Source organism: Trypanosoma theileri (assembly GCF_002087225.1).
Source record: "Trypanosoma theileri isolate Edinburgh chromosome Unknown TM35_Tth_15_V1, whole genome shotgun sequence".
Classification (NCBI taxonomy): Eukaryota; Euglenozoa; class Kinetoplastea; order Trypanosomatida; family Trypanosomatidae; genus Trypanosoma; species Trypanosoma theileri.
Genome location: NW_021639857.1, coordinates 492,860 through 514,059, shown reverse-complemented (window position 1 = coordinate 514,059; position 21,200 = coordinate 492,860). Strand labels below are relative to the sequence as shown.

The 21,200-nt window shown below is 41.5% G+C and overlaps 10 protein-coding genes across 10 annotated transcripts; all 10 read left to right on the top strand.

Moving 5' to 3' along the window:
• Window positions 1–5: 5 nt before the first annotated feature.
• Window positions 6–734, top strand: TM35_000153000 (uncharacterized protein; the record flags this gene model as incomplete). Its single annotated transcript, XM_029025952.1, has 1 exon — window positions 6–734. The coding sequence occupies one exon, from the start codon at window positions 6–8 to the stop codon at window positions 732–734; it is 729 nt and encodes a 242-aa protein (XP_028882935.1).
• Window positions 735–1,160: 426 nt separating this feature from the next.
• On the top strand, window positions 1,161–2,375 carry TM35_000152990 (2-amino-3-ketobutyrate coenzyme A ligase; the record flags this gene model as incomplete). The annotated part of the gene is made up of 1 exon (XM_029025951.1): window positions 1,161–2,375. The coding sequence occupies one exon, from the start codon at window positions 1,161–1,163 to the stop codon at window positions 2,373–2,375; it is 1,215 nt and encodes a 404-aa protein (XP_028882934.1).
• A 705-nt stretch (window positions 2,376–3,080) lies between these two features.
• TM35_000152980 (basal body component) lies at window positions 3,081–7,142 on the top strand (the record flags this gene model as incomplete). The annotated part of the gene is made up of 1 exon (XM_029025950.1): window positions 3,081–7,142. One exon carries the CDS (start codon window positions 3,081–3,083, stop codon window positions 7,140–7,142), a length of 4,062 nt encoding a protein of 1,353 aa, XP_028882933.1.
• Window positions 7,143–7,609: 467 nt separating this feature from the next.
• On the top strand, window positions 7,610–10,489 carry TM35_000152970 (uncharacterized protein; the record flags this gene model as incomplete). The annotated part of the gene is made up of 1 exon (XM_029025949.1): window positions 7,610–10,489. The coding sequence occupies one exon, from the start codon at window positions 7,610–7,612 to the stop codon at window positions 10,487–10,489; it is 2,880 nt and encodes a 959-aa protein (XP_028882932.1).
• A 443-nt stretch (window positions 10,490–10,932) lies between these two features.
• TM35_000152960 (uncharacterized protein) lies at window positions 10,933–11,940 on the top strand (the record flags this gene model as incomplete). Its single annotated transcript, XM_029025948.1, has 1 exon — window positions 10,933–11,940. One exon carries the CDS (start codon window positions 10,933–10,935, stop codon window positions 11,938–11,940), a length of 1,008 nt encoding a protein of 335 aa, XP_028882931.1.
• Window positions 11,941–12,463: 523 nt separating this feature from the next.
• On the top strand, window positions 12,464–12,862 carry TM35_000152950 (uncharacterized protein; the record flags this gene model as incomplete). Its single annotated transcript, XM_029025947.1, has 1 exon — window positions 12,464–12,862. One exon carries the CDS (start codon window positions 12,464–12,466, stop codon window positions 12,860–12,862), a length of 399 nt encoding a protein of 132 aa, XP_028882930.1.
• A 576-nt stretch (window positions 12,863–13,438) lies between these two features.
• TM35_000152940 (uncharacterized protein) lies at window positions 13,439–14,134 on the top strand (the record flags this gene model as incomplete). The annotated part of the gene is made up of 1 exon (XM_029025946.1): window positions 13,439–14,134. One exon carries the CDS (start codon window positions 13,439–13,441, stop codon window positions 14,132–14,134), a length of 696 nt encoding a protein of 231 aa, XP_028882929.1.
• Window positions 14,135–14,467: 333 nt separating this feature from the next.
• TM35_000152930 (ubiquitin-conjugating enzyme E2) lies at window positions 14,468–14,941 on the top strand (the record flags this gene model as incomplete). The annotated part of the gene is made up of 1 exon (XM_029025945.1): window positions 14,468–14,941. One exon carries the CDS (start codon window positions 14,468–14,470, stop codon window positions 14,939–14,941), a length of 474 nt encoding a protein of 157 aa, XP_028882928.1.
• Window positions 14,942–15,926: 985 nt separating this feature from the next.
• TM35_000152920 (uncharacterized protein) lies at window positions 15,927–19,064 on the top strand (the record flags this gene model as incomplete). Its single annotated transcript, XM_029025944.1, has 1 exon — window positions 15,927–19,064. The coding sequence occupies one exon, from the start codon at window positions 15,927–15,929 to the stop codon at window positions 19,062–19,064; it is 3,138 nt and encodes a 1,045-aa protein (XP_028882927.1).
• A 558-nt stretch (window positions 19,065–19,622) lies between these two features.
• Window positions 19,623–21,122, top strand: TM35_000152910 (hydroxymethylglutaryl-CoA synthase; the record flags this gene model as incomplete). Its single annotated transcript, XM_029025943.1, has 1 exon — window positions 19,623–21,122. One exon carries the CDS (start codon window positions 19,623–19,625, stop codon window positions 21,120–21,122), a length of 1,500 nt encoding a protein of 499 aa, XP_028882926.1.
• Between the last annotated feature and the right edge of the window lie 78 nt (window positions 21,123–21,200).

Here is a 21,200-nt window from a genome sequence, read left to right as displayed (position 1 = left end):
AAGGTATGCAAGAGAAGAAAGGACGCCAGAAGAGTAGTCGAAAAGAACGTGGTAGTAGTGAAACACCCATAAAAACTGATAGCTCCCGATCACGCAATGAGTCATCAGCTACTCGAAGCGATAGCATAGAGACTGCTGTAAAACCGATACAGAAGGAAAAGAAAAAAACAGAGCAAAAGAAAAGCGGTAATAGACTGTATTTCAACAAAATAAGATTTTGTCATACTGTTGGATTTATCTGCGCTGTTGTGGTAGCTATAGTCTTTTTTTATTTCTTCAATGAGGATTTAAATCAGAGCTTTCCTTGCCATTGTTGCACATCAACGGAGCCGTTAGTGTCTGCCTTTTCGACAAAGAGGTTTGGACTCACTGGCATCCATCTGCAGCGCATGAACTCTGCTTTGGTTGAAAAGCAACTCTCTACCCTTCCCAAGTGTGTCACGCTTCATCGATTAACTACTCCATTTGACAGTGTTACTTCGTTTTTGCAGCGTCTCAAGAGAGACGCTGCTGCTAATAGATGTGTTCTTTGGTTTGTTGAGGATGTGGGAGTAGTACGAGGTGTGGGGAACTCACTGAAAGAACTTTTTGAGGACAATGCTTTAAGGGGGGAACCTGTTTTACCCAGAGGCTCCCGTGGACTGTTTGTTGTAAATTCAGAGAAAAGTCGTGAAGAGCTAAAGGATATACTTCCGCACCGTGTAGTGCATATGTTGCACACAATAAAAGTGTAAAATAGACGTCATGGAGTATCTTGCATTTATTCTTATGCAGATTTTTACGTGAATTGTGATTGTTGTAGATAAGTGGGAAAAGAAGAAAAAAAAAAATGAACACGCTCTGGGGTTTTTGTTATGATGTTACCTCTATATGCTGTTCTTTTTTTCTTTTTATATATATCTATGATTTCTTTTTTTTTTTCATGATGTTGTATGAATTATTACCTTTATTTGTATGTGAAGGTTCTCTTTTATTTTTATTACTGTATAAATTTCTGTTTCTTTTTTTTTTATTATTTATTTTCTTTCTTTGGGTTGATCTCACCCCAACTACACCTGGGCGGACTGATTTACTGCGATAACTATCCCACAGAAGAAGAAAACAAAAAAAAAAAAAAAAGCGTGGAAAACATATATTTTTTTTTCCTTTAAATTACTAAAATGTTCCGCACAGCACCAAAGCTTGCAAACCCCGCATTACGTCAGGTGGCCGCCGCACAGATTGCCGCATCAAAGGAAGCAGGCACATACAAAGTTGAGCGTGTCATCACATCGAAGCAGAGCGCCAATATTAATGTGCAGAACACTGACCAACCTGTACTGAACTTTTGCGCGAACAACTACCTTGGACTTGCCGGCAACCCAGAGATCGTGAAGGCAGCGAAGGACACACTTGATACTCACGGCTATGGATTGGCATCAGTGCGTTTCATCTGTGGTACAACTGATATCCACAAGAAGCTTGAGGATACCATGACAAAATTCCTTGGAACTGAAGACACTATTCTCTACCCAAGTTGCTTCGATGCCAACGCTGGTGTCTTTGAGGCACTACTTTCTCAGGAGGATGCCATTATTTCTGATGCACTGAACCACGCCAGCATCATTGATGGTGTTAGGCTGTGCAAGGCTGAGAGACACCGGTACGCACACTTGGATATGACTGAGCTTGAGACCGCTCTTCAGAAGACACAGAATAAGCGTATTCGTCTTATTGTGACTGATGGTGTCTTCTCCATGGACGGTGATGTCGCACCACTTGATAAGATCGTGGCTCTCGCAGAGAAGTACAATGCCAACATCATGGTGGACGATTCACACGCCACAGGATTTATGGGTGAGGGAGGCCGAGGAACCCCAACACTCTTTGGAGTTGTGGACAAGATTGATATCGTCAACACAACGTTGGGTAAGGCTCTTGGTGGTGCAAGCGGTGGTCTGTCATCTGGATGTAAAGAAATTGTTGATTTGCAGCGCCAGAAGGGTCGTCCGTATTTGTTCTCCAACACAATCGCACCTGCGGCAGTTGGCGGGACACTGAAGGTCATGGAGTTGCTGCAAAACTCTGGTTCTGCACAGAAGAAGTTGCAGGAGAACACGCGGCTGTTCCGCACAGAGATGAAGAAGGCCGGTCTGACTATTGCCGGACATGATGAGTGCCCCATCGCCCCCGTGATGCTGTACGATGCCCGCGTTGCCGCTGAGTTCGCATCACGAATGATGTCGCAGGGCATTTACGTCATTGCCTTCAGTTACCCTGTGGTGCCAAAGGGACAGGCACGCATTCGGGTGCAGTTGTCCGCAGCGCACTCCACCGAGGATGTGATGCGTGCAGTGGAGGCCTTCAAGACGATCAAGAAGGAGCTTAATGTGTAAGTTTCTTTTCTTTTTTTTTTTTCTTTTTTACACTTTCATTATGAAGCAAATTCTTTAAAAGAAGCTGATTGTTATTATTATTATTATTATTATTATTATTATTATTATTATTATTATTATTATTATTATTTTTAGCGTACATCTCATATTTATATGAGATGTACATAAGTATCTTGGACACAAGGATTTGGAAAGAAATACAAAACAAAAAACGAAATTAAACTACATCAAACTTCTTTTGGGTACAGAAGAAGAAAAAAAAAAAAAAAAAAAAAAACAAGAAAACATGAAAAACTACTGTTTTACGTTTACTTTAAACATAGTCATAAAACGAATACATTATACGGGGTATGAAAATATCATCTTAAAAGATTCAGAATAGAGAGAGAGAGAGATCCATAAGCCTAATTTCGGTGTAGCCTTTGGTTTTTTTTTTTTTTTTTTATAAAGCCTGTTATTGTTATTCTTAATATTATTATTTTTCTATTCTTTGGGAATTGTGTATCTACATGTATTTTCTCTTGATATCGTTGTTTCTGATGGCTCTCTTGCATGCCTTCTATTTCTTTTTCTTTTTTTTTAATTTCTTTCTTTCTTTCTCACCCTCCCTCTTGTATATGTTAATTGAGCTTTCTGTAAGAAGTCCCATAGTCTGCCACGCCTTAAATTGGCTAAGAATAAAGAGACAGACTTTATTAACGGGTAATGGCACACGTTGACCAGCTGCTGGAGGAGTATCTGCGTGTTATTAACGCCAAGGATGATGAGATCCATGGACTCATTCGGAGCATTGAGGAGCATCGCTGTGAGTTAAAAAAACGAGAAGACACACACAAAGCAGATATGCTGAATGCCCAACAGAAACTACAAAAGGCACATAAAAGAATCAGGAGAATGGAACAAATGCATGAAAAGGATGAAACCGATATTAATAGACTTGTGAATCATAATGATTCCATGAAAGGGGAACTTCAAGCGATGCAAGAAAAATTAGATGAGTCAGCGAAGATTATGGAAGAAAATCGACAAGAGCATGCTCGAGCACTGGAACAAGTGCGTCAAGAACACATTGTGGAAGTTCAAACTATTAGAAATGAGTGCGATGAATTAAAGAAAGAACAAAAAAATGTATGGCACGAGCGTGAAACAGCTCGAAAGATCATGGACGCATGTGATTCAAGAGAGAAGCAACTACTAGCGAGAGAGGCAGCTGATATAGAACTGAGAAAGTCTTTAGAGGACATGCGACTTCAGATGCAGTCCATGATTTCAAAACAGCTTCACATTGATGCTATTGCTGAGCGTGAAGAGTCTATACGGGCTCTAAAGCAAAACGCTACAATGGAGGCAAATAGTCTAAAAGCAGATTTGTCAAAAATAAAAAAGGCTGCTAATAAATACCGAACTCAACTTGATGAACTCAGATCATTGTATGAACAGTTGCAAAGGAAATACACAGAAGCTTCACATGAAGGGGAAGAAGCACGTCAAAGGTTTGACGCTGAGCGAGAAGCGAGTAGGAAACTTTTGGCTTCCAAGGAGAAGGAAGTTGAAGTTGCTCGTGATTTAACTGAGAAAGCCACAGGGAAGCTTGACGCAGCTATGGAACAAATTCGACAAACTCAAGCGAAAGTACAGGCTGTAGAATACCAATTGGCAGATAAGACAGAGATTCTCGAACAGGAGCGTAGACGTAGTAAACAAGAGTCTGAGAAGTTGTCTTTACAGTTAAATAACATGCACTCTAATATGACAGAACAGCAACGTGAAGTGGAGCGACTACAGAGGCGACTTGAAGTAACTACAGCAGAATTGAAGGAATATCAAGTCTCTCTCTCTAGTGTTAAGGAGGCGTCGATACGAGAGAGTGCAGAATTAAGAGAGAAATTAGCGCTTATCACAGCGGAGCGGGATAGAGTCAAGGAAGATCGTGATCGTATCGTATTTGAACTAAAGGACGCTCAACATCAAATAAGCATGCTACAGGAAAGATCAGCAGAAGATAAGAAAACACTTTCTGCCAAAATTGATGCTGCTAACGTCACTCTTGAGAGAATGAAAGACCAAATAAAGGATAAAGAACATCATCAAGAAACTATATTAGCTGTCCAGGAGAAACGTTTGCAAGAGGTGGCGTGGGCTCACAAGAATGAGATGGCTGAATGTAAAAGAGGATTAGAAAATGAAGTCAATGACCTCCGTCAGAGACTGGAGTCTACCACTTCACGACTCACAGAGGAGGTTTCTAATAATAAATTGCAACAACGTGAATTGCAGGCTGCTGAAGAAGCTCTTCGGAGTTGCCGTGAAGAATGTGAAAGGCGCGTAGCTGAAGCCCGTGAGAATCTGAGATTGTTAGAAGATACAAGACGTGAGGCATTGGCACTTCGTGAAACAGTGACCAAACAACAGCAATTACTTGATGCCAATTCAGAAGTGGAGGTACGATTACGAAAGTCAGTGAGTCAATTAGAAAATGAACGGACAGAAGACGTCAAACGATATGAATCAGTCGTTCGGGCCCTAACAGAGGTCAAAGAAGAACTTTCATCCAAACAAAATGAGACACTTGAATTGAAACATGAACTTAAAAAAACAAATGATGAAAATTCTAAAATAGATTTGACAAATCTCAAAGCAAAGCTACGTGAATCTAAAGAGAACGTACATCAGTTACAACAAGAAGTTATAGAGATGCGACGAGAGCGAGATCGTCAGTTATCGTCTTTTGAAAAATTACAGGAACAGAAGGAAATAACCGAGAAGGAACTTCGAGAATGTAATGAGAAACTTCAACGTGTTAGTGCAGAACTACAATTAAAAGCAGTAGAATGTACTCAGGTTGCCAAGCATGCGAAAGAAGTGGAGAATTTGGCCAAACGAAGTTGTGAAGAACTGGAACGTGAACTTCTTCGTCGTGATAGTGTCATTGAATCTTTACAACATGAACTTCCACGTCTTGGGGATGAACGTGCAAAAGTGGCAGTACTTGAGGAACGTCTCACCCACAAGGCAGATTTAAATCGTCTAGAATCTGATGCTTTACGTGATCGCATCTCTTTACTTGAGAAGGAACTTGAAACACGGGAGGAACAACTAAAGAAGCAACTGAGTGAGATGGAAGTAATGTCAGAACGACATCGTGAGTTACAGGAGCGTGTAGACAATATGGAGGAATTACTAAATGAAAAAGAAAAAAAACATGCAATGCGAAAGGAAGCACTGCGTAAAGCGCTAGAGCAGGTTGATGCCGTTGTAGAAAGAAAGAAAGAGGCAGAAAACAACTTAAAAAAGACGAAGATGTCATGTGAACAAGGTGTTGAAGTGTATAAATCCAGAGTAAAAGAACTACAGGAAGAATTACAGAATACGCGTAAGTCTCAAGAAACTGCAGAAGCACATCTTTCATTACGTGAACAGGAGTTGGTAGAAACAAAAAGACTTGCTGAACGCAGTCAGGGTATGTTGGAGGAACAGCTAGATCGAGTTAAGCAGCAGCAGACTGCACAGCTTACCAAAAATACAGAAGAATTACATGAAGCAATGAACCGATTGAATGTGTTAAACCGCGAATTGGAAGATGCAAGAGAAGCGCTTCGTGTATCAGAGGAGAGAAAAGAAGAAGCACTGCAGTACGCTGGAAACACTCAGCGCAGAGTTTCCAATTTGTATTGTCGTTTAGTTACAAACTTTGCAGAAGATGTAATGTTGACAAAAGAAATGTTTGGCGACTTTGCTATTGCCATTACTTCGCGTGCATTCCATCAATTAGGCCGAGTCACTCACAATGGTTGGGAAATTGCCGCGTCTTTTAAACAAAACTGTACGGAACAATTGCAGCAACAACAGATAAAGGTCTATCGTGAAATGGATGAAATGAAACGTCGTCACAAGGAGGAAATGCAGGCTGTTGTGGATGATCGCAATAAAGAACTCTCCAAGATTGCCTTGCAGCACGGGGCGGACATTGCACAACTCCGACAGGAGATTGCGGACGTGACGGCACGTGCCTCCCGCGAGACGGACGCCGCACTGCGCGACTACCGCCGCAAGGAGGAACAGTTCCATCGCGACAAGACGGAGTTGGAGTGCGCCAAGTTGGAGATTGCCCACCACGAGGATCAAATCTCAGCACTGAAGGAACAACTGCGCGGCTTCGAGCTGCGGTCCGGCGAGGCGCGCACCCACACCGAGGCGGAACTGCGCACGGCACTGCGGGCCAAAGAAACACTGCAGCTGCAATTGGAGGAAACACGCCGGCAGATGCAAACACTGCAGCAGCAACTCGCCGCAGCGAGACAGGGGGCACAGCAGACGGGTCACACCGCCGCAGCGCAGCAGAGTCGATTGGAGGAGCGCGTCGCAGAACTCACAAGATCAGCGAACGGGCTTGAGGTAGAGAAGCGGCGGTTAGAGCGACAGACACGCAACGATGAGAAGAAGATTGCCATGTTGGAGAAGGAGCTCGCAGAAGTGCGCAAACGAGAGGCTGAATTATCAAGTCAACTGCAGGCACGCAAGGCAGAGAACTCAGCACTTAAAGAGCGGTGCGCAAATCTTGAGTCTCTAAAAAACATTAGTGAGGTAACCCTTGCAGAAACACGATTGCGTGAAAAAGATCTCCTCGAGAAAATGGAGGAGATGCGTAGCGCACAACAACTTATGCAGCTTTGCTTTGATAAACAACAGGAACAGCTAGAAGTGGGCCGTCGCATGCATGAGCAAGATGTAAATCGTAGTGGTTTCTTCTACAAGGATGGTCGCTGAGATTTTCTCATATAGTTTTTCTTAACCCCCTTTATTTTTATTTATCTTCTGATGGGGTATTTCAGTTTTTTTTTTTCTCCTTCTTTGCGTCTGTTTTACGCAATTAAGCATACATGCTTGCATACATAGGAATATATATATATATATATTCTACCTACCTATCTATCTGTGTGTATGTGTATTATTTATTTATAGAAGAAGAAGAAGAAGAGACAAAGAAGGGTGTTGTATATATTCTTTTATTTCTGCATATTCGCCATACGACTCAGAGTTATTAGAGTCTTGTATCCAATCCCTTTTTTCTTTCCTTTTTTCATATCTTCATTTCCTCATTTATATTTTATTCTACTAATGGTATAATGAATGTTTGGTTTATTTTTCTCTTTTCTTGTCCCTCCCTTTTTTTTTTGTTCTTTCTTTCTTTATTTCTTCCCTCTAAAAATGACAGTGCAATAGTAGTGGTACAAATGGATGAAATGCGTGATGGGATTAGCTATGCCTGGAAAGGGGCGATGCGTGGGGCGAAAAAGGGTTACAAAATGACAAAAAATGTGCTGCGCAGTATTCCTGTTGATCGGCTTCGCGTGCCCGGTGCCAGCAGTATGAGGAAGAGCAGCAGTGGAGCCCTGCGGCGTCTCTTTCAGCTGCGGTACGGCGCAGAAATCAACAACGAGCATGGTGAGCGCGTTGCGGCGGCGGAGGTGAGTGATGTGGAGTCGGAGGAGGAAGAGGCCTTAACAGACGAGCAAGTTCACGAGCGGGTGGAAAAGAAATTCTTTGACAAATCCTATGATGCTATGAGGTATGAAATCACTCATATGGAAGTCGTTCTTGACAATAGTGATGATGTACAGCAACAACAACAACGTCAGCTAACAGAAGCGGCAATACGAGAGTTGCGGCAAAAATGTGATGTTGTGAGTGCGACGCTAAAAAAACGGGTCTTGGCAAATCGTAAGGGTTTTGTTAACGGTGTGGAGGAAATTCGTCTTATCAATGATAGACTACTGGAGACATCAAGTGATTGTAAAAAGGGTAGAAATTTTATCCGAAAGGCTAAAAATGGGGCAGCAGAACAAATGAAAATATTAGTTTACCATCGTAGGCGTGGTAACTGCGAAGCAACACTTTCACTCCTTAATGCAATGAAAGAACTTTGTTGGAAGCGTAATCAGTTATTGACGCTTTTAGAAGGTGGTAAACTTATTGAAGCAGCAGATCTTTTGCGTGTACAAGGTGATATTGAACAAGAAGATAGAATTAAGAGGTTACACTGCATGACTCATGTCATAGATGAGTGGAAAGAATATCGTGATAATAATAAGGTACTGCAAAAATCTCAAGAGACGGCATTACAAGAATGTCTAACAACAAAGTTTATTCCATCTAAGTACCGAAATGCTTTTGAGGCATCAATCGTATTGAAGACTGAAAATTATATTCCAAGTCTTATAGCACAAACTTTTTGGCAATCAGCAGTGTATATACTCACCAAGTCACTTACAGAGGTATCACATATAAAAGATGAAGATGCTTGTATAGCTGATATCGCTGCAGCTATTGATCCTGATCACTTGATGCTTTGTTTATGTCAAATGTCAGCTAAGACGATGGATTTCTTATTTCTTTTTACTACAGTGCGAAAAATGCATAATGATGATAGTCGTTTGAATAACTCATTAGCTTCACTACATGCTGCAACATTAAAAGAAATTACTCATGTGGGTCAGAAAATTGGACATGATCTTGTAGAAAAAATTACCCTTGTATTGGAAAAATCACGCTTTGAATATGTTGATGTTGAACGAGTTTTACACATATATTTTGTAGTGAGTATGCTTATTGAGGCAATATCAGTACTAGGTCTTGAAAAGAATGATCAGTCCAATGCCCGTTCACAGATAAAAACATCTCTTGTTAAATATATTACACATCAGTTTCAAGAGCCTAAGGCGGCTCAAATATTAAACTTTATGGCAGATGATGCATGGGTTGTGGACGATGTAAGTGCACTAGATATGCAAGTTGTAGTTCCACTTCATCCAGAAACATATCGGCATACTGTAAAGGAAGTTAAATCATACCTTTCAGAATCTTCTATTGAAACCCCAGGTAGTCGTGAAAATCCCTTTTATACTACTCAAATGCTTATATTACAAGATACGGCGCGTACAGTAAAGACAGAGTCATTTCGTGAGGAAATTGCCCGCCGTGGGGTACAAGATGTTCCATCACTTTTAACCCCATCAGCAGTGGCAGTAGCAAATGTACTGTTAGAATATGTGGCAAGAATAGTAGCTCGATTTGCACCTCTTGCAGCGGATACACTTTCTTGGGCAGAAGATCTTATTTCTCTATATCTTTACACAGTGGCTGATAATTTTGTTTCTATTTCAAGAACGGTACATCTTGAAAATCAAGGTGACTTTAGTGAAGCAACTCAAATAATGTTTGCAGAGATGCGTATAGCAGCAGAAAGGACTGTACGACAAAATACCAATTCTGCCACAATATCTTTTAATGGAAGTGTTTCAGTATTAACATCAGATGATGACATCTCTGCACGTTTTCCCCCTCGTGTTTGGGGTCGTATACGTGGGATTATTACAAGTGAAGCACATCAATATGCGATTGTTAATCGAGCTGTGGCTGGACAATCGTGTATAACTTTAGTTTATCTTCTTGAAGCAATGGTGTATTCTGTAGCCCCATTATTACCTCCTATTACGGTGGACCAGTGGGTTCAGCGGTGTAATAAATTGAAAGCGGTTTCTGTAGAATTATTGCATGTTGGTCTTCATCGATTGTGTTTGGCAATGTTTCCAATGGAAAACATTGCTCAGAGTATTAGCAAACTACGAGGTAATGAAAAGGAAGTTCATGCTAGTTCCTACGTTAAACAGTTAGTAGAAGAGATGAGTGCTCTTAATGCAAAACGTCACGTTATGCCAACACCAGAATTAGAGCGACTTCTTTTAAGGCATTTTATATTTGCTGTACAAACAACCTTATTAAAGGAATATGCCAAATTAGCTAGAAAGAAGCCTACAGATGCTCTAATAATGCAGATATCAGTAGATGTACAGAGTTTTCAACAACTAGTGGGGGCAAAATTTGGGAAAGCAGTATTTGTTCTACCAGATTATGTGACTAGTGTAATAAAAGCCGGTTTTGTTGAAGGAAAAGAGGAACGTTTGGAGTGGGTGAAAACGCGTCACGCATCTTACTGTGCAGCTGATCTGGTGCAGTGGTTCTCTGCTGGTGATCGTACCATGAAGGTGCAATTGGAGGACCTTCTAGAAGACTTAAAACATAAAGATGCGATTCCTATCGTAGCGTTCTGTTAATATGAATTAACACTGACGTTTCATGGCGTTACTTTTAGTGAGTAAATTATATACATATCTATATATATATGAGGAGGAAGGTGGTGGTGGTGGTGGTGGTGGTGGTGGTGGTCAAAGTTGTATGAAGTACTCTGAACGAACGTGAAGATGAAATGATAGATGTTGCGTTATCATTGGTTGTTCGTTTTTTTCTTTGTTGTTTTTTTTTTTCTTTTTTTTTTTTTGCTTTATTGGTTGCCGCTGCATTCATTTGTTTTATTGTTATTATTAATATTATTATATTGCATTTCTCCTTATTATTTCCTTTACACGTCTGTTTTCAATGTCTGTCTTCTCCTTTGCCTTGAAAGAACGTTGTTGTTTGAATATATCTATTTCTCTCTCTCTCCTTTTTTATATTTTTCTTTTTTTATTCTATTTGTTGTAGGGGAAAGCGAGTAGGAATGAAGAGCGTCTTCGTGGCCTCCACGATGGTGGCGGCGGCGAGTTGGGCGTACGTGCGGCACATGCAACTCCCCGCCGGCCCCACACGACTGCATTGGGGGGCGCAAGTTTTTGGGCACCGCGGCTGCCGCGGCGTGCCGGGCGTGCCGGAGAACACGCTGGACGCCTTCAAGTACGCACTCTCCCGCGGGGCCGCGGGTATTGAGGTCGACGTGCGGCTCACAAAAGACAATGAACTCGCCGTCTTTCATGATGTCACGTGCAATGGTCACTTGAAGGGAGTAGCGCCAACAAGGCGCATTGATGAGCTCACACTACTGGAGCTTAAGAATCTCCCATTTTTAGTGGACCCAACAGGACAGATACGACTTCCAACGTTAGAAGAGTCATTACTATTCTGTAGGGAGAACAATCTCAAGATGCTCATTGAAATTAAGGAAATGCGGCGTCCACGACTCTGTGCAGATAAAGTACTAGAGTTGTATCGTCGTTACCCAGATTACATGTATGAACAAACAACTGTCATCGCGTTTAGCCCATCAATATTATATTATGTACGACAACGAGATCGAAATGTGGCAGTGGGACAAATTCATTCAGGTCGCGTTTTACGTTCCTGGATTGCCTCAGGGGCAGAAGATGTACCATGGTTCGTTCGTGTCTGCCCCAGTTTTTTGGATCGAGTGCTGAATTATGTTCAAGAAAGCATAAATCCTTGGGTTTCTGGAGTCTCACTGGTATGTCCATGCTATGAATTATTCTCTGAAACATATAAGCGCCGATGGCACACACGAAAGGTTGGCGTAGCCCTTTGGGGTTTCACGGATCCTGCACAGTGTACCCGCGAAATGCGAGTCCCTGGTGTACTTATCGAATGTGATGATCACCATGAAGAATTCACAACACCCAAGCAACCTCCAAATTTTGATATATTTGGTGACAGGGCTCGTGAGCGGGAGAGAGAGGAAGAAGAGCAAAGACGGCGACTAAAGTTGGGTTCTGAGTGAACAAAGGAAGGGAAAACGGAGAGGGAGGGGGAGAAAAAGAAAAAAAATGAATGTGATACAAGTGGATAGTGCGGTGGTGAGAGGAGAATGTTACACTCTTCTTTTCAACTACGTGTATCGCGCTCTCCTTTTACATTGGGGGTTCCTACGTCTGATAATATTTATATATTTCTGTATTTGTATGCCTGTGAGTGTGCGTGCGTGAATCTGATTTTCAAAAAAGAAGAAGAAAGAAAAGGCAATGTTGGCTGTATTTGTATCTTGCATAGTAACTGTTACAGAGTTGACCGTACACACGATACTATGCACCTGCTTCAACGATTCTGCCGCAATTCCATGTCACTGCACCTAAAGGAAATAACAATATAACTTTGACTTAGCTGTACATTGAAACGCTCACGTGGTGGTGGTATAATCATCCTTTTTGTTTTTGTTTTTGTTCTTTTTTTTTGTTTTCTGTGGGTATTTCTTTTTTTATTCGTCAGACGCAAGGATATATTTCTGTATAGGATAAGGATAGTTCATGGGTGTGTCTTCTTCAAAGAGGTATTCTACTTCTAATGTTCCCATCGTTTTACCATCTGTTTCGCGAATAACAGATATGAGCAGTGGCACTCGCTGCAGTGGTTTATCGGGTGTGGGTTCCCTGAGTGGCAGTAGGCCGCCGTATCGTCTCATATACGAGTGGCAAGAGGGTCTACCGGATATACGCTCCGTGAGTAAGGTTCCAGATAACGATATAGTTTCTGACGGCGAAGCCGAGGGTCTAGCTTGGGATCTCTCTCTTGCCTATTACGAAAATTTGGCGACTGACAAGGGTGAAAAGGTACGTTATGTCTCTGCCGTGGGGCTCAAGACACCAGATGCTTCCTTTGTACCAAGATCACGAAAAAACCAGAATCGTAATGAGTGTTGCTGTTAATCATCGTTTGTGATATATAATATGTATGCTTATTCATATGTCTGTAGATTGGTTCTCTTACTAATGTCATCCACAATATTTTCCTTCTTTTCCTACACTTTTTCCCCCGTCGATCACATTAAACGTGGAAGGCTCTTTTTCTCTCACAATGAGTGAGTGAGTGTGCCCGAACTGCAACCCCTTGACTTGGTGGATGGGGTGCTTATGCCTCTGATTGAGTCTCTGTCTTTCTCCATATATAAACATGACAATGATAAATGGGGGTATTTATTATTTTGTGTGTCCCTGTCTTTGCAAGTTGGTAAAGCAATATGGGGCTGTTCTACCCTCTATTTTTTTTTTTTTTTTTTGACTTCGTCTAATGTTAAAATCTCTTATTTATTCTTCTTTTATCTTCTTTTCTTTCTCCCTTCACTTTTTCATTCTTTCGAAAATTCATTCTTAATATTTTTTTTTGCTCCTTTCCTTCTTTCATCCCTTTCTTTTCCACCTTTAGAATTATCCCCATATCTGAGCAAGTTATTAGGATTCATTTGGGGTGTTTTTTTTTTTTCTTTTTATTATTTAATTGCGCGCATGAGTTCACGCAATGATATGTCATCTACAGCATCGCGGGATACACTGCACCGCACTTTATACCTACGCAGAGAGTATGCCCTTGTAACGAAGTGCGGGGAGTTTGAAGACATACTGCTAGTCCCGCCACGCGATGACTGCGATGAGTATCAGCAAAACTGGTGGTGTGGACTGCTGAATGTAACGAGATTCCCATCACCGTGGTACCGTGGGGTGTTCACATTCCGGGTGTATTTCCCGTCCAAGTATCCTTTTGAGTCACCGGTGGTTTGTATGGAGTTGCCTCTCAAGAGCCACCCGCTGTTGCTGGAGGACAGCGAGGGAAGAAAGTGTGTGGTTCCATTTGATGATATTTACATTGGACTTGACCCCATGCGGGTATCAGTAATGGCGCGGCTGCTCCATCACGTGCGATCTCTCTTTTACCCCTCAGAGTGGCCGGCGGTAGTGCATGTGAACAAAGCTCTCGCCCGCTACGATGTGGAGCGACGCAGCGCCACACAAGAGGTGGTGTTGGGAAAACCGTACGTGGAGTACCTCTCACGAGAGGCAATTGCGTTCTTTACAGACTCAGATTCCTTTGAGAGGAGTGAAACTTGTATGGACGCATCAGGATGTCGGGATGAGCAGTGGGAAAAACGATTCTCGCTGTGGCTTGGTCGAACTTGGCTTCCATCCGTGAGAATCCTTCAGTGAAGTTTGAAAAAAAAAATTATTTATCCCCCCAAAGCTAGTTCAAATATTGACTTGATTTCATTGATAATACTCTATTTCTTCTTGCTCTTGTTATCTTTACAGTATTTGTACTTGTAGTGTACGCATCATGTCTCCCTTTTTTTTTTTTTACTGTTTTGCTCCTCTCATGCTCTTTATTTATTTATTACGTTCTTACGTGTGGGGGATGTGAATCATGAAAAAAAAAAAAAAAATGCACGAATGCAAACTAACATCCACATTTCTCTTTTTTTTTCCCTCTCTCTCTCTCTCTTTCTTTATTTCTCCTTATATATGTGTGTATGTATGTAGGGAATGACATCGGCCTCATCGAGCTGCAGTGCGTCATCGCGGCTGCAAAAAGAGTTCATGGAACTCATGATGAGCCCCGCCGACGGCATCTCCGCCTTTCCGCAGAACGACAATCTCTTCCACTGGATCGGCACTGTGCAGGGCGTCTCGCACACACCGTATGAGGGACTAGAGTTCCGTCTCTCTATTGAGTTTCCGCCAAACTACCCGTTTGAGGCTCCACTCGTGCGGTTCCTCACCCCGTGCTTTCATCCAAATGTCGACACCCACGGCGCCATTTGTCTCGATATCCTCAAGGACAACTGGAGTGCAGTGTACACCGTCTCGAAGATTCTCCTCTCCATTCAAAATCTCCTGGACAACCCAAATAATCAGTCACCACTCAACAACCGTGCGGCCATGCTGTGGGCAAATAAGGAGGAATATCGACATGAGGTGCTTCAGGTCTACAGGGAAGCGAAGCGAAATACGTGCTGATAAAAAGTACAAGTATCTATGAGGGAGGAGTATAATTGAAGAAAAAGAAGAAAAGAAAAAAAAAAAGAAAAAGAAAAAAAAACAAGAGATTTCTCCACTTGCGTGTAATACGAAAAAAGGAGTTTCTGTGTATTTGTGTCTGCTGATAGAGTGTAACAAGTGAAAGCGAAAGGGAAGAGAAACAAAATGGGAAGAAAGAGTAACGAAAAATGTGGACTATATTTGGTTCTCTATTTAACTGATTCTTTTTTTTTTCTTTTTTTCTGTGTGTATATGTGTATGTGTGTGAAATAGAAAAATAAAAAGGAAGGGGGAAAAAAAAAGGAACGAGGCTGAGCGTTGACGTCTAGCTATTATAAACTGTCACGTTATACTCCTAACTTTTTAAGAGAATTTCATTTTTTTTTTGGTCTTTTGCATTTATCTCAGAAAATCCCGTTGCATCACGTTGGGCAAGCAGTTTTTTTGTGGATTTGTATTTTGCCCGGGAAACATGAGCAATTTGTCTTTCCTTTCGCTTTCACTTTTGTTCTGTTTTTTTTTTTGTTTTGTTTTCCAGTTATTATTATTATTATTATTATTATTATTATTATTCGTGTTCCACTGTTCACGTTTTGTTCTTCTTTTTCTTTTGTCCTGCTTTTGGGTGTAGCTATTATTACTTTGATGTTCCTATTCCTCTTATTCATTGGTCTGCGATCATTGCTAGCGAACCATATTCCTTTTTCGTTTCTTTCTTTGTTTTTTTTTTTTTCTCCCTATAGAAACTATTTTTCTCATTCACACGTGTACACTGCGGTACACGTAAAGTCCTATTTTAAAAAAAAAATAAAGAATAGGCATATATTATATATATATATATATATATAGAGAGAGAGAGAGAGAGAGAGAGAGAGAGAGTGTGTGTGTGTGTGTGTGTGTGTGTACTCTTTCTTTCTTTCTTTTCTGTCACTTAATATAGCTGGTTGATTACCACAATACAGAGATGGAGAAGCTGCAGAAAGAGCGTGATAAACTCCTTCTCTATGCTTTGCAGAACCCACCACCGCATGTAACGGTTATTCTGCCGCCTCGCTCAAATCCATTGACGGAACTTGACTTATCGCAAATGGAATCTCCACTACCTCTCTATACAACTGCATCTGAAAGTAAACCAATGATAATTAAAGTGGAAGGATCACCACCAATGTTGACGATAAGCGAAGGTAGACGTACCAGTACCAGCTATGATAATGATCACTACAGCAGTGGTGGGAGTAGTGGTGGTCACAAAGTAAAACGAAGAGGTGTAGAAAGATTCTCAAGTTTTATGGCAAATTTACTTCGAAACGTACAAGGACAAAGTAGCGCTAAGGAGGCGCCTGTAGGGAGTTCCAGAGATACGGTTAGTAGTTTCTTTTACCCAGCAGAGAAACATAGACGGAACAGTGCGGGAGAACATAGACTTCTTTCAAGAAGTCTAGTCGATGGTTCCTCTATATTTTCTTCAGAAAAACCCCAACATCGCAATCCTTTGCCAATTGAAGGACTACATGAGTTTACAATTACTGAGTATATTGCTCCATATTTGACAAATGATGATTACCCTGCACGTGATCCACTAAAGTTTCCTGACCCTCCATCTATTGAGTTATGTCCTGTAATTGAAAATGACGTACTTAATGATTTTGGAGAGAATTACGACAAACAGAATGTGTTATTCTATGAACACATATTACTTGGTGTTGATGTTTTTATTGGACCACAGGCTATGCGTTATGAGAAAGAGGTATGTTCTGGATTTCTAAAAGCCTTTAATATTAGCGATGCGCAACATGTTCGTAGTCTTCAAAACCTTAAACAACTAACATTAGATCGACGTGATTTACCTATATCTATTGATATTACAACTATACAACGTCTAGTTGATACTAGCGTAGATAAAGAATTTGTACAACGAATGAAAAAAATACTACGTATTTCCCGCAAACATCCAGATACCCCCGGTGGAAATGAATATCCACTGGCATTACGTGCCTTCATCTATGCAGGAGCGTTATGCCCACTTTATAAAATTGACACACGTCGTGGTGGAGAAACTCTACTGCAAGAAGAACAGGTGAGTTATACACTGACAGCATTACGAAGAAAACTCGGTATATCAAGTGCCCTTGATCCATTTTGTCGTTTGCATGCTAGACTTCTTTCAATGGATGAAAAAGCTGAATTGGAACGACAACGTGCTTTTCTTAAAGAGATTGCGACAGCCGTAAACGCATTGTCAAGATCAACTCAATCTCTTGGAAAAGTACCACTCACACCAGAAACTAAATATAAATTATACATACTTCAAGAGATATTTGAACTATGTTGTATACCAATGACACTTATTAGTGCTATTAACTCTGAACATACTATTATTTGTGTATCGGCACTATTTCTAGAATCTTGCGTATCCTTACCTTCAGAATTTCTATCAGTTTATGTACGAATAGATGGACGTCAAATTTTACCACCAACAAGTTCAGTAGATGACTTTCTACTTGTATTACTTATGGTTTTTGTGGGGCGCTCTGTTTTACGCACTTTTAGTAGTCCAAAGTTTCTAATGAACTCTGCTGAACCACCGCAACAACTTTTAGATAAATTGACAAGTGTAGGTGATCGAGCCCGTGCGTATTGTGAATTACTCTCGCATAGTGTTCAACATGCCGTTGTTCTTATTTTGCCTGGAATTTCACTTGCAGCATCGCATGTTATTGCACAACATTGGGCAAAGGCTATACGTGGAGACAAAACACCTGATGATTTCGTTGAAGGGATAACAGCTCTTCTTTCTTTTCTTGCTAAGTTTTCTTCCCCTGGTGTAGAAAATGATAAAGAGATGAGTCGTGCTTTACTTTCTAGTACACGTCGTCAACTTTCATGGATTGCTCCATTAATTGAAAGGTACGACTATTCTGTTAGAGAACAGGTGCGACAGAAACTACGAAAGGCAAAATTGAGCCTTCAGGATGTTGGGCACTTCACACGTGATGCTCAGTTTCTTGTAGTGGCTTTAGTAGAGGAAATTGTAGCACCTATGCCTTCACCACTTTTGTGGTGGGCACAAGAATTAGTTTTTCAACGTCTCTCTTATGTATCCGATTGTATAAATGATACCGCTGGATTAGTAAAAGGTCGTTTTGTGCATCCTAATATTCAAAACGAGGGAATTACACAACAAAGTGGGTACATACAAGAGTATAAGAGATTACTAGAACTTGGCGAAAAGATGTCTGTACCTCCTCTGTCATTAGATGATATTACATTACGTTTGAACTCTCTCTTTGTTTTGAAGAGTGGATGGAAACGATACTTGGCATTTACTAAAGAGGATTACCGATTAGTGCGTGGAGTTACAGGAGTACCTGCTATTTCCTTTGAACATCTTGTCAGGTCTACTGGAGAGCACCTTGCAGAAATGGTGTTTGCTCTTTGTGAATATGCTGCTGTTGCTATAATTCGAGTGGAAATTGGAAGTCTTCTTTTTGAAAAATTCTTGAAAACAGATATGCGTCTCCTTCGATCTATGAAAACAGATAAAACTTCTGCATCAGGGCGTCGTCATTTACCCCGAGAATTTCCTGATGTTACAATGAAACTTATTTTACAAAAGTTAGAAAGTTCATTTGGTACGCTTGCGGAACAACTTAGCGACTCCACTATGGTAAGAGAAGTACGCACAAGAGCTTTACTACATTTCGTTGCGTCCCTGTTTTATGTATTCCTTGAAGGTACACACGATCGTCTATTTTGCCCAGAAGAGGTGGATTCTATTCTAGAAGATTTAGACAATGTAGATGCTTTTATCCAGAGCTTCCAAACAACAGAATCCGATGTAGATAAGAAGCATCATCCTATTGTACATATCCGGGAGTTGCTGCAGAACTTGAGGCAAATTGTTCGCTATTGTTTTTCACAGACAACTTCTGTTCTCACGGATGGTGGAGAGGGGGTTCCACCCTTTGCACAGCTTCCAGAAACCTCTGGTACCTCTCCGTGGTGTAAATATATTGTTCGGCGCGTCCTTGACCACCGAAATGATAAAACACGTAGGTTTTCCTTCATTACTCACAATTTTTTTCGAAGAGATGAAGCATAATCACTTTCTGCAGGTTTAAAGAGTAGAGGGGAAACAAGAACAAGAACCGAAAAGAAAAAAAAGTGACAGTGCAACGAACGGTTTTTTTTTTTCGTTTATTTTTGCAGTTACTTCTTCTGGATTTATATCCATTCTCCGGATATCTCTAGTATAATATATTGCTTGTTTTCTTTTTTTTTTTGCTTTTGCTTTTTGCATAGGCATTCTATGATAATAAATATTATGCAAACTTCAGCATTTAAAATTATCTGCTTTTATGTCTCTTTTTTTTTGTCTATTTTGCATGATGCCTAGTTTCATCCCTCCTTTCCTCTTTTTTTTTTTTTCCTCCTGCATATCCCCACTTTGTCTTGTTTCTCATTATTATTAATTTATAAATATTCTTTCTATATGTTTTTCCTCACGTTAAAGATTATTACTCTCACTCCCCAATTTCTGCTCTGGTTTATTTTTATTTTTTTTTCCCCCCAACACCTTTTTTTTTTCTTTTCTCTCTTTCTCTCTATCTCATTATTGTACCAAAAGCTGAAATCAAGTTTATTGTTTGTACCAAAGATCATGCGTCGGACGCTGTCTTCACTTGCGGGAATCAGCGGGATGGCGGTGTACACCCCACCGTGCCGCGTGGCGCTGCAGGACTGGTGTGCGTGGACCGGCAACGACTGGAAGAAAGTGTCAAGTGTGGTGGGCGAGTCTTTCCGCATCACGACGCACAACGAGAATGCGTACACGATGGCCGCTTCTGCGGTGCTGCGGCTTGTGCTGAACTACGAGATTGACCCCGCGCGTGTTGGTTTTCTCGGACTCGGCACGGAGAGCAGCACGGACAACTCCGCCGGCTCCATCATTGTGCGGGGAATGGTCGACAAGGCGCTGCGGGAACTCGGCCTGCCGCGGCTCTCGCGCCACTGCGAGGTGCCGGAGTTCAAACACGCCTGCCTCGGCGGGGTGTACGCCCTCAAGAGTGCCCTCCGCTACGCCGAGCTCGACGGCGGCGACGAGAGAGTCGCGATTGTCGTCGCCTCCGACGTGGCCGAATACGCCCTCGGCTCCACCGGTGAACAGACACAAGGCGCCGGCTCCGTCGCGATGCTCGTCGAGAAGACACCGCGTCTGGTGGAACTGAATACAAAGTGTTCCGGATCCGCCTCAGACTATCGGGGACCAGACTTTCGAAAACCATTCAAACGTCACTTTATTAAGGAGTATGGAAGTACCACAGAACATGGTAAGATTCCTGATTTTCCAGTTTTTTCTGGCCCCTACAGTACTATGGTATATCTGGATGAAGTAACTATGGCTGTGGAAAATATGTTGGCTAAACTTAAACAAAATCCTGGTGAGTATTATAACTCTGTTTCCGCACTCTTCTTTCATCGACCATATAATATGATGCCAATTCAGGCCATGTCTTTCCTTTATGCCCGTGGTCTTGCTCGTGCCACTTCAGAAGCCCATAAAAAGTATTTTGAGGAACTTTGCACAACAGCAAAGGTTGATCCTACAGTTGTTCAAAAAGAACTTGATGTGATTCCTGATTATTTTGGTATGATTGAATCAGGTAGTGAACCTAAAGATGTGTTTGCTGCCACTAACAAAGTTGCCAAAGCTGTTCGTGCTGATAAAGATTTCATTACACTCCTTCGCACAAAAATGAGCCTTGGTAGTCCAGCAATGGCAAACTTTGGTAATTTATACACGGCATCACTTCCCTGCTGGATTGCCGCCGGATTTGAGGAGGCGTATAATAAGAAAATTGATCTCACGGGACATCCAATGGTAATGGTTGGCTACGGTTCTGGTGACGCAAGCGAGGCGATCCCAATGGTTCCAGTAAGTGGATGGGAGAAGGCCGCGTCTAAAGTAAATGTCGCCGCAGCACTGGAAGACCCCGTGAATCTAACCCAGGAACAGTACGAGGGACTACACAAGGGATCACTAAAGGATGACCTCGCTGCTGACAAACGACACAAGGAATTTATCGTGGGTCATGTCGGAAGCCGTAATGAGGCTGCATTTCAAGATATCGGTATTGAGTATTATCAGTTCGTGAAGTAAAGAATCTGAAGAAGTCAAAGAAGAAGTGAATGGGGAATAATAATAATAATAATAATAATAATAATAATAATAATAATA